The sequence below is a fragment of the Phaseolus vulgaris genome, chromosome 2 (assembly GCF_000499845.2).
Source record: "Phaseolus vulgaris cultivar G19833 chromosome 2, P. vulgaris v2.0, whole genome shotgun sequence".
Classification (NCBI taxonomy): domain Eukaryota; kingdom Viridiplantae; phylum Streptophyta; class Magnoliopsida; order Fabales; family Fabaceae; genus Phaseolus; species Phaseolus vulgaris.
The window spans coordinates 36,558,743-36,577,721 of NC_023758.2; the positions used below are offsets into that span (position 1 = coordinate 36,558,743).

General features: G+C 34.0%; 2 protein-coding genes across 2 annotated transcripts; both read left to right on the top strand.

The window, feature by feature from the left end:
- The first annotated feature begins 12,527 nt into the window (after nucleotides 1–12,527).
- On the top strand, nucleotides 12,528–14,304 carry LOC137811772 (tetrahydroberberine oxidase-like). The gene has a single exon (XM_068613605.1). It carries the CDS (start codon nucleotides 12,577–12,579, stop codon nucleotides 14,191–14,193), a length of 1,617 nt encoding a protein of 538 aa, XP_068469706.1. The 5' UTR covers nucleotides 12,528–12,576; the 3' UTR covers nucleotides 14,194–14,304.
- Nucleotides 14,305–16,083: 1,779 nt separating this feature from the next.
- Nucleotides 16,084–17,946, top strand: LOC137809735 (tetrahydroberberine oxidase-like). The gene has a single exon (XM_068610823.1). The coding sequence runs from the start codon at nucleotides 16,143–16,145 to the stop codon at nucleotides 17,826–17,828; it is 1,686 nt and encodes a 561-aa protein (XP_068466924.1). The 5' UTR covers nucleotides 16,084–16,142; the 3' UTR covers nucleotides 17,829–17,946.
- The last annotated feature ends 1,033 nt before the right edge of the window (nucleotides 17,947–18,979 follow it).

The window sequence follows — 18,979 nt, forward strand, 5'->3', positions numbered from 1 at the left end:
AATCTTTTGTTTGAAATCCCTTTGGTGGGTAAGCCCTTTACGTGGTTTAACTCTAATGGGAAGGCCAAGAGTAGGTTAGACAGAGTGTTGGTAACCGAAGAATGGATGCAAACATGGCCTATGTGTAAGCAGTATGTGCAAAACAGGGAGGTCTCTGATCACTGTGCAATAGTGGTGAAGTCTGTGGATAAGGATTGAAGCCCAAAACCCTTTAGAACCATCGATGCCCGGTTTATGGAAAGGGGTTTTGGTGTAATGGTTAAGGATAAGTGGAGTTCTTATGTAATACAAGGGAATGCACTCACGGTATTAAAAGAGAAGATGAAGAGGTTAAGGGTGTTCTAAAGGTATGGAACAGGGTTGAATTTGGTAATATGGAGAACACTAAGAAGGCTATTTTGAAGGAAATAGAGACGCTAGACTGCCAAGACTGCAATGGTGCTTTGATGAAAAGTGAGAGGCTACATAAGATTGGGTTGGTGAGTAAACTGAAGGAGACTGATCAGAAGTTGGAGTCCCTTATATGCCAAAAAGCTAGAGCCAGCTGGTTTAAGAATGGAGACTCATGTTCTAAATTCTTTCATTCAACCCTGAGATGGAGACGCCTCAAAAATGAAATTAAAGGGGTGGAGGTGGGGGGTCAATGGTGCGAGGAACCGCCTACTGTTCGTAAGGAAGCAAAGAAGATGTTTGAAAAAAGATTCAAAGCCTCAAGAGACTTCGAGGTAGTATTAGAAGGGGTGGAGTTTAAAGCTTTAACCCAGGAAGATAATACCAATCTGATGGCAGAGTTCTCAGAGAAAGAAATGAGGGAAGCAGTATGGCGTTGTGATGGGTCGAAGAGTCCAGGACCTGATGGGTTTAATTTTAACTTCATTAAGAATAGTTGGGAGGTCATAAAGGAAGAAGTTATGGGTGTTATGGCTGCCTTTTATGCTTCTGGTTATATTCAAAAGGGATGCAATGCTTCTTTCATAGCACTAGTTCCTAAGGTAAGGGACCCCGTAATGCTAGAACAGTATAGACCTATTTCTCTAGTAGGGGCTATGTATAAGATTATTTCTAAGGTCTTAGCAGAAAGATTAAAGAAGGTCTTACCCTCCATTATAGATGAAAGTCAATCGGCTTTTCTAAAGGATAGAGGGATTCTTGATAGTGTGCTTTTGGTCAATGAAGCGATTGAGGACCTGAGAAGGAGAGGGAGGAGTGGGTTATGTATGAAGGTAGACTTTGAGAAAGCGTACGACTCGGTCAGCTGGGCTTTCCTCTATGACATGTTACAAAAGTTGGGGTTTCATAGTAAGTGGATTGCTTGGATCCGAGGATGTATGGAAAGTACCACAGTCTCAGTGCTTGTTAATGGAAGCCCCACGGAGGAATTTAAACCCTCTAGAGGGGTGCATCAGGGCGATCCATTAGCCCCATTCCTTTTCTTAGTGGTAGCAGAAGGCTTGAATGGTATAGTAAGACAATCTCTGAAGGAAAGGCTGCTCACAGGCCTCAAGTTCGGTAGAGACGAGATCGAATTGGCTATTCTCCAGTTTGCGGATGACACAATGTTCCTATGTGAGGATTTTTACAACAATGTGGTGACTTTAAAGGCTATTCTTCGAGGATTTGAGGTGGCCTCAGGGTTGAAGATTAATTTCTACAAATCAAAATTAGCAGGTATCAATGTCCTCAGACACAATATGGCATGTTACACAAAGACTTTGAACTGTGCACAGATGAGTATTCCGTTTAAATACTTGGGTTTGGAAGTGGGAGGGAACCCTAGGAAGAAAAATTTTTGGGATCCGGTGGTTAACAATTTAAAAGCCAGACTTAATGTGTGGAAAGGGAGATTCTTATCTATGGCGGGAAGAATATGCCTTATCAAAGATGTGCTTACTGCTATTCCACTCTACTATCTATCTCTTTTCAGAGCACCGGTAGCGGTGTGTAAGAGTATCACCAGAATTCAGAGAAGGTTTCTGTGGGGTTGGGGGAAGGAGAAGGAACCCATCTCATGGATTAGTTGGAAAATGGTTTGCAAACCAAGAGAGGAAGGTGGTCTGGGACTTAGAGATATTCAGAACTTTAACATAGCTTTGTTGGCTAAATGGAAATGGCGTCTTATAGGTGAAGAGAAGGGGAGGTGGAAGGAAATGGTGGTCTCCAAGTATGGATCGGGTTAAGAAGTCCCACAAATACCAGTGAGACTCCAATCTTGGTGGTGGAGAGATCTGTCTAAAGCTTGTGGGGAGGGCGGAGATAAAGGATGGTTCCAAAAAGAAGTAGGGTGGAAAGTAGGATGTGGTGACAAAGTAAGGTTTTGGGAGGATGTCTGGATTGGGAATTCTAGCCTTAAAAATATGTTTCCTAGATTATTTACTCTGTCCCTGAATCAGGGGCAAAAGGTGGAAGAGGTTGGTAGGTGGGGCGATGTGATATGGAGGTGGAACTTAAGGTGGAGACGTGCAAGATTTGAGTGGGAATCCAAGTTGGAAGAAGAGATGTTAGTGTACTTGTCTACGACCAGTTTGCTCCGAGAAGAGAAGGATGGGCATACGTGGGGGAGTGAAGATGAAAGGTGTTTTTCAGTGAGTTCTGCATATGTGTGCTTGGCTAACCAAGGAAGAGGACCACGCCTTGGGGTGTTTAAACTTCTTTGGAAGGCTAAATCTTTCCCTAATGTGGTGACCACGGCATGGAGGGCCCTGACGGATAGTCTACCAACTAGAGAGAGGTTGAGCAAGAAAGGGGTGATGTTGAATAATCCCCTATGTGTCCTTTGTCAGACTAAGGTAGAATCCAGTCAACATCTTTTTATGGAATGTAAACATGCGCTGTGTGTATGGTCGATGTGCTTAAGATGGGTTGGTATAGTGCTTGTCCAACATAATGACATAAAGATCAACTTTGAGAGTTTCCACTTGTACCATGTTAATAATAAACAAAATTTGGTTTGGAGTGGGGTTTGGGTAGCAATTGTGAGGAGTATATGGGATCAAAGGAATGAGGTGGTGTTCAAGCAGGGAGTAGTAGATGCATATGAGATTTTCCAAAATGCCCAAATCAAAGCATGGTTATGGTTAAAACATAAATCAAACTTTTTCACTTACTCTTAGGTAGATTGGATCCTAAATCCAATGGTATGCATCACAAGCTTGAAGTAAGTGGGGCGGAAGGCAGCTACTTGGTGTGACGAAGGCAGGAGGTGGTGTAGGTGTATCTGGAGGGAGATGTTATCACAAGGAAGAGAGCTGACGTGAGAGGGATGATATGGTGAAGGAGCTCTCCTCTGCTGCAGTTGTACGATATCTGTGGAGTCATTGTATTCTGTTTTCTATGCAGGTGTGCGTAAGGATGGAATAGATTCTACGTTGGTTAGAGTAGTAAAATATGTGGAGCTATAAACTGGTGTAGCTGGAACTTGGTGGTGAATACATATGGGAGCCGAGTAGACGCAGAACAAGTTGGAGCTGCAGAAGAGGTCCCGATGATGCAGAGCTACGGTGGTAACAAGGATTCATCCTCCTTGCGACTTTGGATGCGGAAACTCTTCCTATGCCAAGGTTTTTGCTGATCATTACAGTGTTTCATGTTTGGGATAGCATCGCTGTAAGTTAGTTTAGTGCCATCAGGTTATGCTTTTTAGCAGGATGGGATTAAGAACCATTTTATTTTGTTGTTGTCTAGCTTTTATTGAAAACGTGGTGAAACCCACGTGTGTAGGGCCTTGCTGAGAGGTTCATCTGCTGCAGGTTTGGAAGCCTAAATTACATGGGAGCTCCACATGTGACGGATGGGTTGTTGTATAAGGGTTGGGACATCCCTGAAATGTTCCTATTAATTTATTTATTCTTTGCTGATAAAAAAAAAAATATTTGAAACAAAACTAAATTCACAAAACTCCTTATTTCTTTCTATGACTATCTTATATGTTTCTTAGATATTCCTTTTAAAACACTGTCTTCCACCTCGACCAAATCTACGGAGATTTCCTTAGCTGATATCACATCTTCAAGTAAATTAACTTCCTTCAGCTAGAACATCCCACTAAGTTGTATCTGTATTGTTATCAGAGTTGAATCTCCTTTCCTCTCTCAAACAACCCACAAGTTGTATCTCTATTGTCATATAATTCAATCACATTTTTAACGTGAGGCAACACGGAAGATATTCCAGCTACATTTTCTTTGGCTCTCGTTTATACACGTAAGTGAGAGTGAATATGCGGTTCCCTCAAACAATGCAGCGTACGTAAACTGTTATATATATTCATCATATATATTCAAAATCTACCCCAACATAGCACAGTGACACAACTGAAAAGTGTGTCTGCATTACAACATTAAAATGTATTTAGTATCGTACATGATCATGAGTAGCAATGTGTACTAAAAAGTTTGAGTCCCAGAGTCTTCACTGTAAGTCTGTGGCTCATTCAAACATGTCCACTCCTTTACTCTATCTCCAAAATCCTTGAAGCCAACTTCTGCATAGTCCTGGAACGGTGCAATAATTATATAAAATAACTTTTAAGATTAACTAAAATATATTTGCTTCATCTTAATTGATCATATTTTGTAATCTGTTTGGCTACAGATTAGCTTCGTGATCTGTGGATGTCACTGTATTGGTGTAGTGTTTTGTAAATTTTTTCATTGGTAGGTATATTTTATATAAGGATTGGGTTCATTTAATTTATTTCTTTTTATTGATAAAAGAAATCTTAGTTTATCCGCACGTCTTAATTTTTTTAAAAATATAAACATATTGTAAATCTTAAATTTATGCTAATATCCTTTAATATTGTTCTAGAAACGAAAAGGTGATTAGTCGTGGTAACTTTTTATTCAACGTAATTATTAAATTCTAAATCCCAAAAATATCTCATATGATTTTCTTCCACCATTTTATTTATAATGTTAAAAATACTCGTGATTCTAGTATTTCGAATTTGATAAAAATTAAAAATTAACTAGTACATTAGCAAAATATTTAATTTTAATTCATTCAATATTATTGATAAAACTATCTTAAAAACTTTTCCATGATTATGGTTGGATGATAATCGTTAATTTATAAAACTCATATTATTAGAATAGATTTTATTAGTGTAATGTTTAAATGAAAAAGAGGTTGTCAGAAAAATGTATTATTAAATTTTGAATACTGTAAATAAAACAATAAGCATTGATCAACATTCTTTATTTAATTCCTTCTACGTGCAAGCAACTTTTTCTTGTATAAAGAGCTCGATCCTACATACCGATAGCTATTAAAAATATTTATTTAACTGAGTTTTTCTTTATTAAATATGAAACAATGAAAAAAAAAATAGACATTGTCCACATCAGTTAAAATAATGTAAAAAAAATTTGGCGCTTAGGTAACCCACTATCTACACTTATCATGGAACTCACATTGGTACCTTATGTTTCAAATTCTCCCAGCAGAGCTGCATATATGAATTACAGAGACCTTGATATTGGGGTAAATAACAATGGCTACACAAGCTACACACAAGATAAATAATTTTTTAATTTATATTTTGTTAAACATGTACGATCAATTAAACTAATATTCACTACCAAGTAGTACAGTCAACTTAGTTATTTCTAAGTCGATCGACACAAATAGAATTCACTTAATATTAGACTATAATTCACTTAATATTAGACTATAATAGAGTAGGTTTAATCATTCTAAGTCGATGCTAATTATTTTAACATTCTTAACCAGTAAAAATATTTTATGTTAGTGTTAAATTAATGTTAATTTTGTCAATGCTAACTAATATAAATATTAAAATTAGTAAATGATGGAAGAAGTGTCTTCATGTGTGACAAAACTTGAATGATGGTGGCGAAAGCATATGAAAGAGGCATGCAAGGATCTCCTAAGAGATGTGGTATCTTTAAAGGTGCATGAGATGTATGATGAGTGATAGGTTAGGCCTAATCACTTGAAGGGTGAAGAATGAAGATCAAACGTCTATCCTAGGAAGAGTAGAAGACAAGAGTGTAATTGGCATAAATTTTGCAAAAATTCACTCATATGCTTAATTTTGCAAATACATGAACCAAGCTACTCATTATATAACAATTGAGGGCTGAAAATTCAAATGAGGGAAATTCAAATGAACTTTCCACCAAAACGTGGCGTCTAATGAAACACATGGGAGGGGTGTGACTAGTGTTGTACGCTCACCCCCTTTATGGGCTTTCTAAACCGACCTTGGTTAATTTAGAGGTTTTAGAAACCCTAAATTAACCTAGGTTGGTGTTTTAGGTGCCAAAATTAATTCTAAGAAAAAATACAAATAATTTCCTATTCTAATTAAATTCTACTCTACACTAGAGTTACGACATCCTTGATCATGTATTGGGAAGTTTCTCTGTTGTCAGTAGCCATATCCCAGTCTTCTTGGATCTTCTTGGCTGTAGCTCTAGTGGTAGGCCCGAATCTTCTCTTTGTTGGACTTGTATTTGAACTTGTCCTTAGACCTCTTCCATCAGTAAGGTTCGTATAAACCTAGTTGATGCTAATATTATTTATTGTCTATTTCTATTATTTATATTTATTAAGTTAGTGTAAGTTAGATCAACATTAATTTCTTTATTTTATTACTTATTTAAGTTAAGTCAACAATAGTATAATATATTTTTAATATTTATTTAAGTTAGTGTCAGTTAAAATGATGTTAATTCATATGTTATGAATTTATGTGTATTGGTAAAAATAAATATAAACCATGAATTATTTTTAATCAAAAGGCATTCATAATTTGAAAGTGAAGATCGTCCTCAACATATCATTCATAATTTCATTAGTTTTAAAAAATTACATAAAAAGAAAATAATGTAATATATTTAAGACACTGTAATAGTATATATTCTATAATAAAAGATTGAATAAACATAATAGTATATATTCTATAATAAAAGATTGAATAAACAGGAAGAACCATAATGTAGATTTTTTTTTCAAAATGGTATAGTTGATATGAAATTATCTTATGTTAATGAAAAAACACTGAATTGGAATAAATGCTTTCTCTTACACACAGAGGAGAAATTTTTCCCTATGATTTATTATAATAATGACAAAACTTAATTTTACGAAAAATTGATTCCTAAGAAGAATAAATGGAAGACTTGCATTTTTTGTTGTTTTATGTTTAATTATAGGTGAGAAAGATCTTTTTCCAGCATGATAACTTGTTAAGATTTCAACATCCAACATGTTCATGTAGAATCCACAACATAGTAATCTTGTTCCATTACATAACACAAATTTAGGGTCTATGTTTCACAAGAATGGTGCCCCTTTTATTAAGCTTTAAAATATGGGGTGGCAAGCCATCTAAAGCAATGGAGTGCAAATACTCTTGTTGGTATATATTATGTGTGTCTCCTTCAACCTCATCAAAAGACAATAAATGGTGTTGTTTTCCCGAATAATTATCAATAATCATGTCATTAATTTTTTTCAGCAACTTCATGTTTTGGAGTCAATACTCTCTTAACCATATAAAATGCAATCCATATATGAAATTGCAATTGAGGAAATGTTTCTTGTGTAAGTTTTTGTATTAAACTCACTCATTCCCATGGTATTGCTAGTTAATGGAGTATTTTCACCATTTTTTTATTAGCAAAGAATAAATAAAATAAAATGAGGCACTCAAGGGTGTCCCCAACCCTTATACAAATAATCCCAACACAAGCTTCTTATCACCCAACCAATTGGAGATCCAACAAACATTATGACACATCAACAACATTAACATACCATAATAAGATACAAGAGAACATCAATATACAATTACATCAACCCTCCAAAGGAACACATTCTCAAGACAAGACACAAAAGTCCAACAACTAAACTCAGTCTTTGTCAGTAAACAGAAGTAAACCAAACACCCAAGCGCCAAATCCATCAAGTCGACCCTACGATGAGGATATAGTAGTCAAAAATCCTGCACAAAACACACCACGTCTTCCAAATCTGGACAAATCATTGAACAAGAATCATCAAACATCAGTCTCTTAAATATCTCATATAACATAAAGGTTTCAAATACCAATCCGAGTAGGATAAATCAACTAATCTTTCCTTTACCAGAACCCAAGACCAAAATTGGAGTATTTTCACCATTTCATCAAGAATTGTAGGTTCAATCCCTTCTCCGATGTGCTTGAGATATTCTACAAAATTGTGATCTTGTAATGATCATATGTTTTGTTGTAAATGTAACACCTTTGTGTTACTTCATAAAGGAGATTTGACAATACATGCATAAATCATTTCTATCTTTGTACTCTTTTGAACGATTAACAATACTCAACAAAAATCTCCTCCTAATATTCTCACTTTTACCTCAAATGGAACATCACAACTAGAATCTCATTTAATGATCGATCTTATGTCTTCAAAGCATATCTGTTAGTCATGGGTGTTTCATCACAAATAATTGTTTTTGTTTCTCTTAATAGATTTGCAAGATCTAATTATTTGCTTATTGAACAAAAGGAACTAAAGAATGTGAAATTCGACAACTAGGTAACAATGTTGCTGCTATACTAGAGAAGTTTGTTGCTAAAATAATTTTTCCTTTACATTTGTAATATGCAATTTATGTACGGTAAAGGAATGTTTTACTAGTTCCTCTTAGTCCATCCAAAAAAAATATTTGAATTTGCTTATAATGGATTATATCTAAAATGGTATTAAAAGCAATCAAATGGTCAATGTTTAACACTACAAAAAAACTTGTATGTGGTGGCGGTTATTAAAAACCGCTACAGTTAGTTGTATAATACGACAACTTCATAACCGCCATAATTTTTCTTTAAAATGTGGCATGTAGAATCACCATAATTATCCTCTGAAATAAATGTTCTCCCGCATTTTGTTCCCTAAGTAACCTTCCTCTTTCCTAATGTTTTTTTTTTCGTATTTCATTTTTTCACTCTTAAATATACAACTTTGACTCTTTTTTCGTATTCGGCCCTCACTCACTGAATTTTCCCCTCTTTTGTATTCCCCTCGCTGAACCTTCTCACCGTAACACAACCTCTCTAACTAAACCTTCCTCTATTTTGTATTCCCCTCTCTTAGTGAACCCTTTTCATTGCAACTGTTCTCATTCTGTGCAACCCTTCTCTTCTCACTCTCATTAGAAATCCTTCACATTCTCAATCTCACTGAAAGCCTTTCATAGTCTCACCACAAACCCCTCTTCTCACTCTAAACGAAAACCCCTCTTCTCATTCTTACCAGAAACTCTTCTTCTCAATCTCATCGCAAAGTGTTCTCACTCTCACTGTTTTCAGCCTCATTGCAAACCATCTCACCCTCTCACTCTTCACACCGTAATTTTTTACCGCCATTGCCGTCGCAATCATTGGTTTGTTGTTGCAACAGGTACATCGTCGCAACGAATCTACTTTTTTGCAATGTTATGATTTTGAAATTGGATTGAATATATATTTGTTAAATACTGTTTGAGGTATGAGCTGAAATGCATTGAATATGATTTTGAAATTGGAGTAAATGTATATTGCTAATATAGTTTGAGGGATGGACTGAAATGCATTGAATATGATTTTTAAATTGGATTGAATATATATTGGCAAATACAGTTTGAGGGATGTGCTGAAATGCATTGAATATGATTTTGAAATATTGGATTGAATATATATTGATAAATACAGCTTGAGGGATGGCCTTAAATGCATTTTTTTTATCAACAAAAGCCTGAAATGCATTGAATATATATTGTTAAAGTTTCGTGTAAATATCCTTATCTAAGGTTTGGGAGACTATAAAAGATGTTGTGTTGAGTGATATGAAAATAAAATGTTTTCAAGGATAAAATATAATTAAAGGGTTGACAACAGTTTATTTGTACCTTGTAATGCGATGAATGGGGTTGACTTTTGTTGAATCTTAAATGTAATAATAAAGTATAATGTTAAACTGATTATCTCTTTTCAGTCCTTAAGCATTTTGCTGTCCTTATGCATTTCCTTTTTCATAAATGTAATAATAAAACATGATGTTAAACTTCATATGTAAATGCTTCTAGTTATTATATATGGAGAAATTTTCACACCTAAATGCTTCTGATTATATAGGGAAATTACATATGAAAAAACTTCAACATGTATACGCTCCTAATCATTATATAAAAAAATAAAAATTCACACGTAAAAATTTCTACTTGACTATGACGTCATTGTCTACCAAAATATTCGTATATGAATAAAAAAATTGTATATAAATTCCAATTATATTCAAAATATATAAATGCGCCTAGTCATTAAAAAAATTATTATCATTAATATTATTCCTATTAATAATAATAACAATATTATTTATTATTAATTGTTATTATTATTGATAATAATAATCATAATAATAGTAAAATTATTATTATCATCATTAATAATAATAATAATTATAAAAAACTAAATTAATCAGTAATTTTTGTTATATATTTAGTTATAATATTTGTGTTCGATTCTACTCTAACAACACAGTAATATTAATAAAAATAAAAATATTAATAAAAATAATTGTAATAATAAAATTAGTTATAATCAAAATAATGATATTAATGTCCAATCATTGCCTAAACAGTTTATAAAATTTTAATACCTAATGATATTTGTTGATAATTTTTGAATGTTCTTTCCTCACAAATAACGTGGTATCTATATATTGTCAGAACAACTGGTCATTTATAATTCTCTCGGTGTGCTCTGGAAGTTTGTTTGCTGCAGATTTATTGCAGCTCAATAGAGGACGCAATGCTGCAGATGATGTGAAAGAATTAATTGCAGTAGGTGTTTCAACCACAACTGATGAAGTTCTTTTATATCACGAACATATGGATGGTGGCCTGATTGTGATTTTGGTTGAGTGATACAAGGTGCAATCTTGGTACACAGGAATAAAGCTGAAGATCTCGGCAGGAAGTAATTCTGGTTGCTGCTATAGGTAGTTGAGAGAGGTAGCACCAGTTATTAAGCTTTGGATGTGGAGGTTGTGTTGCAAGCCACTCGTTAAGGTAGTTGTCAAGTTGGTGGGAGGATTACGTTGGTTTTCTGGTGGTTTTGAAATCCTGTTTAGTGTTATTTGCACCAGTCCAACAGAATAATAGAAACAGAATGGAGGCTGGTGTAGGTTGTTTATTTATGCAGTAGTTTTTATTTTCCTCCTATTTTGGGGAGTTCTTTTTAGAGGTCTTAAAACATGATTGAGAGTGTGTAAAGGGTTAGGATATCCTTTTCTATCTCTCTTAATTTAATTTCATTCCTGATAAAAGAAAATGTAATATATAATTCAATAACATTTTTAACGTGACGCAAAACACGGAAGATATTCCAGCTACATTTTCTTTGGCTCTCGTCTATACACGTAAGTGAGAGAGTGACTATGCGGTTCCTACAAACCATGCATGCAACGTACGAGAAATCTCATATCTATTCAATCATATCTATTCAAAATCTACCCCCAACATAGCACAGTTACAAAACTGAAAAGTGTGTCTGAATTACAATATTAAAAGTATTTAGTCTCGTACATGATAATGAGTAGCAATGTGTACTAAAAATACTTATATGAACTAATTCTAGTATTTCGAATTTGATAGAAATTAAAAATTAACTAGTACATTAGGAAATACTTTAATTTTAATTCGTTCAATTTTATTGATAAAACTATCTTAAAAAAAATTCCGTCATTATGATTGGATGATAATCGTTAATTTATAAAATTCATATTACTAGAAAAGATTTCATTAGTGTAACATGTTTACATGAAAAAGGAAAACTTATCTTTTCACACTAAAACACACACTTTACAATTCTTTATAATAATATTTTTAATTAAAAAATAAAATAAAAATAATAAAAATATTAATATTTTAGGATGTTACATTTCACAACTCTTTATAATAATATAATAATATTTTAAATCAAAAAATAAAATAAAATAAAATAAAAATATTAATATATCACTTCTCAATAAAAAAAAGTTGTCAGAAAAATATATTATTAAATTTTGAATATGGTAAATAAAACAATAAGCATTGAACATCCCTTATTTAATTCCTTCTATGTGCAAGCAACTTTTTCTTGTATAAAAAAGTTCTAGTCTCTATACTTCTGCACTCAGGATGTTAACATAAAGGAAATAATCTCGGATGCTGATATGTTACCACTAAAAAAAATCTACTTCTCAAATTAATAAAATAATATTTTAATCATATTTAATTTATTTTTTTAATTTTAAATATTATATTATTATTATAAGATGACTTTTTTTATATATATTTTACTGTGTATGATGTGGAAGAAATCTTTCCCAACAACCTCATTCTTCAAATATATTTTTTTTTAATAAAACGTTATATTATAATAAAATAATAATTTATTGAAATATAAAGTAAATGTTCCAGTTAAGGATATCAAAGAATGAGTGGTCTAACATCAGACTCCAGACTACTATAAATTAGGGACTCCGCATTGCTCTTTCTCAAATTACAATTCTCATATCAACAACAAACCATACATAGAAATGAAGTATCTAAGCTCCTACTTTACCTTTGTTACTGCCATTGCACTCTTTTTTTCCTTTCAACCTTCTTCAGCAGATTCTCATGAAAACTTTGTTCGATGTCTTTACAATTATCCCCACATCACCAACACAATCTCCAATGTTGTTTACACCCAAACCAACTCTTCATACTCCTCTCTCCTAGATCATACCATTGAAAATCGTAGATTCTCCAACTCAAGCTCAAAACCCCTTGTCATTGTCACACCACTGGATGTTTCCCAAATTCAAGCCACTATAATCTGTTCCCAACGCCATGGCCTGCAGATTCGAACCCGAAGTGGAGGCCATGATTACGAGGGTCTCTCCTACGTTGCCCAGGTTCCATTTGTCCTCCTTGATCTCTCAAACCTTCGACAAATCGCAGTTAACGAAGAAAGCCGAACTGCATGGGTTCAATCTGGGGCAACCCTTGGTGAACTTTACTACAGCATTAACCAAAAAAGCAAAACGCTAGGGTTCCCAGCTGGTGTGTGCGCCAGTGTGGGCATTGGTGGCCACTTCAGTGGAGGTGGTTATGGACTCATGATGCGTAAGTACGGTATTGCTGCAGATAATGTCATAGATGCTCACATAATCGATGTGAATGGTAATCTTCTTGACAGACAAGCCATGGGTGAGGATCTGTTTTGGGCCATTAGAGGAGGTGGTGGAGCAAGCTTTGGAGTCATTGTGTCTTGGAAGGTAAAACTGGTTCCAGTTCCATCAACTGTGACAGTGTTCAATGTTTCAAGGACATTGGAAGAGAATGCAACCGAGATCATTCAAAAGTGGCAGCTTGTGGCCCATAAATTGGACGAACGCATAATGATTAGGGTGGACATAGCAAGGGTTAATTCAAGTCAACATGGAAAGCTAACAATACAAGCCAGTTTTGTGTCCTTGTTTCTGGGAGGAGTAGAAGAGCTTATTCCATTGATGCAAAACAACCTCCCAGAGTTGGGTTTGGACAGAAACGACTGTAAAGAGACGAGTTGGATTGGGTCAGCTATTTTCACCAATGCTGTGTTGATTGGATCTTCAGGGAATGAATCCCCCGAATCTATGCTCAACCAAACTCAAATTCGTTCTGGGTATTTCAAAGCAAAATCTGATTATGTGAAACAACCCATTCCTATTGAGGGATTACGAGGATTATGGCGTTTGCTTTGTGACGTTAAGGTTGAATATGCTCAACTTCAATTGGCTCCTTATGGGGGCATAATGAACGAGATTTCAGAGTCTGAAATTGCGTTCTCGCACAGATCTCAATACATTTTTCATATCGAATATGGGGTCACCTGGCAAGAGGAAGGGGACGAGATAGCACAAAGGCATATGGATTGGATTAGAAGACTCTATAAATATATGGAACCTTATGTTTCAAATTCTCCAAGAGCTGCATATATAAATTACAGAGACCTTGACATTGGGGTAAATAACAATGGTTTCACAAGCTACACCCAAGCCAGCATTTGGGGTTTGAAGTATTTCAATAATAATTTCAAGAGATTGGCTAGAGTGAAGACCAAGGTTGATCCTGAAAATTTTTTCAGGAACGAACAAAGCATTCCTATACTGTCGATGGAAGAATATTAAATTATTTTTAAACCATCTAGTATGTAAAATTCAAATAAAATAAATTTAATGAATGGTAAACCATCTAGTATCTACCATTCAAATAAAATATGTTGTTATGCTTTTAATATATGTTTTTTCTGAAGTAATTCAAATGTTTAGAATTATACCTAATAAGAAATATAACATTGACTTCACACCGCTTGCGTGACATTAATTTACTTTACAGACGTGACATTTGGTGAAGATGTGACACTGACTCTATATTATAATATATGACATAGTATACGCAAAATTGGTTACCCATGTGTGTAAGTAGTTAGTTATGTGACGTACGCAAAACTGGTTACCCAGCCATAGGTTCCTCCACATATACTGGCACACGCAAAACTGGTTACCCGTGTGTCTGTAAGTAGTTACTTATATGACGTTTATGGCTACTCACTCTTCATTGAAAAAAAATCTTTTTTTTAATAAAAATCATATATTACATCGGTTACATGGCTTAACCGGTGTAATAACCCTACTAGAACTGGTTACCCAACCACAGGTTCCTCCACATATACTAGCACACGCAAAACTGGTTACCCGTGTATATATAAGTGGTTACTTATGTGACGCACGCAAAACTGGTTACCCGTGTGTCTGTAAGTGATTACTTATATGTGACGTTTATGACCCACCCACTCTTTATGAAAAAAAATCAATTTTTTTTAATATAGGTCATATATTACATTGGTTAACCGATGTAATATGAGTCATTTTGAGTAAAAACAAATATATTACACCGGTTATTACTAATAACTAATGTAATATATTCTTTTTTACCCTAATTTGAAGTCCGCGCTGCTAATTCGCGCGCAATCTAACTCTGTCACGTCATTGCCACGTCTGCAACGTCAAATGTGTGTTAGTGTTAGAGGGTGTTAATATATCAAAACTCACTTAATAATAATGTTCACAAAAATGTCATCTTATTAGAGTATTATTGACAAAAGTGAAATATTATTATAGTTGAAGATTACTCTAAAATGATACATAAAACTTCTTATTTCTATGACTATCTTAAATGTTTCTTAGACATTCCTTTTAAAACACTGCCTCACCTCGACTAGATCTACGGAGATTTCCTTAGCTGATATTGCATCCTCAAATAAATTAACTTCCTTCAGCTAGAACATCCCACTAAGTTGTATCTGTATTGAATCTTCTTTCCTCTCTCAAACAACCCACAAGTTGTATCTGTATTGTCAGAACAGCTGTCATATAATTCAATCACATTTTTAACGTGAGGCAACACGGTAGACATTCCAGCTACATTTTTTTGGCGCTTACGTAACCCACTATCTAGACTTATTATGGATGTTGACATTAAACTCACATTGGTTAAAATATCTATATATACATTGGCGCATCTTGCTTAAAATAATATAAAAAGCAAGTTTGGCTCATGCAGTGATAAGTCTAGTCTCTGCACTTATGATGTGGACATAAAGGAAATAACCTCACTCTTCAAATATATATATATATATATATATATATATATATATATATATATATATATATATATATATATATATATATAATATAAAAAGCAAGTTTGGCTCATGCAGTGATAAGTCTAGTCTCTGCACTAATGATGTAGACATAAAGGAAATAACCTCACTCTTCAAATATATATATATATATATATATATATATATAATATAAAAAGCAAGTTTGGCTCATGCAGTGATAAGTCTAGTCTCTGCACTTATGATGTGGACATAAAGGAAATAACCTCACTCTTCAAATATATATATATATATATATATATATAATAAAATAATAATTAATTGAAATATAAAGTAAATGTAGATTACAGTTATGGGTATCCAACATTAGACTCCAGACTACCATAAATTAGGGACTATTGGCATTGGTCTTTCTGAAATTACAATTCTCATATCAACAACAAACCATAGATAGAAATGAAGCATCTAAGCTCCTACTTTACCTTTGCTACTGCCATTGCACTCTTTTTTTCCTTTCAACCTTCTTCACAAGATACTCATGAAAACTTTGTTCCATGTCTTTACAATTATCCAAACATCACTAACTCAATCTCCAATGTTGTTTACATCCAAACCAACTCTTCATACTCCTCTGTCCTAGATCTTACCATTGTAAATCGTAGATTCTCCAACTCAAGCACAAAACCCCTTGTCATTGTCACACCACTGGATGTTTCCCAAATTCTAGCAACTATAATCTGTTCCCAACGCCATGGACTGCAGATTCGAACCCGAAGCGGAGGCCATGATTACGAGGGTCTCTCCTACGTTGCCGGGGTTCCATTTGTCCTCCTTGATCTCTCAAACCTTCGACAAATCGCAGTTGACGAAGAAAACCGAACTGCATGGGTTCAATCTGGGGCAACCCTTGGTGAACTTTACTACAGGATTAGCCAGAAAAGCAAATCGCTGGGGTTCCCAGCCGGTGTGTGCGCCACTGTGGGCATTGGTGGCCACATCAGTGGAGGTGGTTATGGACTCATGATGCGTAAGTACGGTATTGCTGCAGATAATGTCATAGATGCTCACATAATCGATGTGAATGGTAACCTTCTTGACAGACAAGCCATGGGAGAGGATCTGTTTTGGGCCATTAGAGGAGGTGGTGGAGCAAGCTTTGGAGTCATTGTGGCTTGGAAGGTAAAACTGGTTCCAGTTCCATCAACCGTGACAGTGTTCGATGTTTCAAGGACATTGGAAGAGAATGCAAGCGAGATCATTCAAAAGTGGCAGCTTGTGGCCAATAAATTGGACGAGCGCATAATGATTAGGGTGGACATAGGAAGGGTAAATTCACGTCAACATGGAAAGGTAACAATAAAAGAGCGCATAATGATTAGGGTGGACATAGGAAGGGTAAATTCACGTCAACATGGAAAGGTAACAATAAAAGCGAGGTTTGTGTCCTTGTTTCTGGGAGGTGTAGAAGAGCTTATTCAATTGATGCAAAAGAGCTTCCCAGAGTTGGGTTTGGACAGAAAAGACTGTAAAGAGATGAGTTGGATTGGCTCAGCTGTCTTCTTCAATGCTGTGTTGATTGGAACTTCAGGCAATGAACCCCCTGAAGTTATGTTGAACAGAACTCAACTTCATTTATGGAAATACAAAGGAAAATCTGATTATGTTAGCCAACCCATTCCCGTTGAAGGATTACAAGGGTTATGGCATTTGCTTTATGATGCTAAGGTTGAAAATACTCAGCTTCAATTGGCTCCTTACGGGGGCAGAATGTATGAGATTTCGGAATCTGAAATTCCATTTTCTCACAGATCTAGATACATATTTCATATTCACTATAACACCAAATGGCAAGAGGAAGGGGATGAGATAGCACAAAAAAACATGAATTTTGTTAGAAGAATGTATAAATATATGGAACCATATGTTTCAAATTCTCCAAGAGCTGCATATATGAATTACAGAGACCTTGACATTGGGGTAAATAACAATGGCTACACAAGCTACACCCAAGCCAAAATCTGGGATTTGAAGTATTTCAATAATAATTTCAAGAGATTGGCTAGAGTGAAGACCAAGGTGGATCCTGACAATTTTTTCAGAAACGAACAAAGCATTCCTACGTTGTCCATGGAGAAAAATTAAATTATCTTTAGACCATCATCTAGTGTTGTTGTATGTTTTTAATTTATGTTTGTGAGAGTAACTCAAATGTTTAAAATTACGTAGACTAAATAATAGTGTTCACAAAAATGCCAAGTTATTAGAGTTGCATTGACAAAAAAAAAGCAATCTGGAAGACTACTCTAACAAAGTTATTTTTTTTAAAAGTTGACAACGTAAAATAAATAACTTTTTAATTTCACAACTCTTTATACTAATATAATAATATTTTAAATTAAAAAGTAAAATAAAATTAATTAAAATATTAATATTTTAGAATGTTAAGTGTATATTGATTATGTGAAAAAGTTGTCAGAAAAATATATTATTAAATTTTGAATACTGTAAATAAAACCATAAGCATTCAACATCCCTTATTTAATTCCTTCCATGTGTAAGCAACTTTTTCTTATATAAAAAAAGCTCGATCCTACATACCGATAGTTATTAAAAATATTTATTTCACTGAGTTTTTCTTTATTAAATATGAAATAAACTTCTTTTAAAATGTATCCGTGTCGGATGCACATATTGGTGTCGACACTCGTAGGACACTTAACGGTTAAGTATTCAATTCAAAAAATATTTGTTGTATTTTTTAAAATTCTAGCATGATTTTAACACAATTTTAAAAGGTATAAATACAATAATTTTCTAAAAACTCAAATTTTTGTATAAATTTTTATTAAAAATAAGGAACAAATTCTTTTGAACCAGTCATGAAAAATATCTTACATTCTCTCAAAGGAATATGAAACATATTTTTCCACATAAATATTTATTTTCAATTTATATAATTCAAAATTATATAATATATAGAATCGTGTCCCCGTATCCTACATTTTAGAAATTATACGTATTTTCGTATCCGTGTCATGTCACTGTCCGTATCCATATCTATACTACGTATCATTAAATGGTTAAACATGGGTGTTGATATATATTAATACTCTCTATACTAAAAACATTCACTTTATATCATAATAAATTAATATCTTATTTTATTTATTTAATATCAAATGTATATCATGTACTTTAAACAAAATTTGGTCAAAAAAAATACATACATTGGCCCATTTGTCGCATCTTGCTTAAAATAATATAAAAAGCAATATTATAATAAAATAATAATT

What these genes read in the sequence shown, in the direction of transcription:
- LOC137809735 (XM_068610823.1), top strand. Translation starts at nt 16,143, where the DNA reads ATGAAGCATCTAAGCTCCTACTTTACCTTTGCTACTGCCATTGCACTC.
- LOC137811772 (XM_068613605.1), top strand. Translation starts at nt 12,577, where the DNA reads ATGAAGTATCTAAGCTCCTACTTTACCTTTGTTACTGCCATTGCACTC.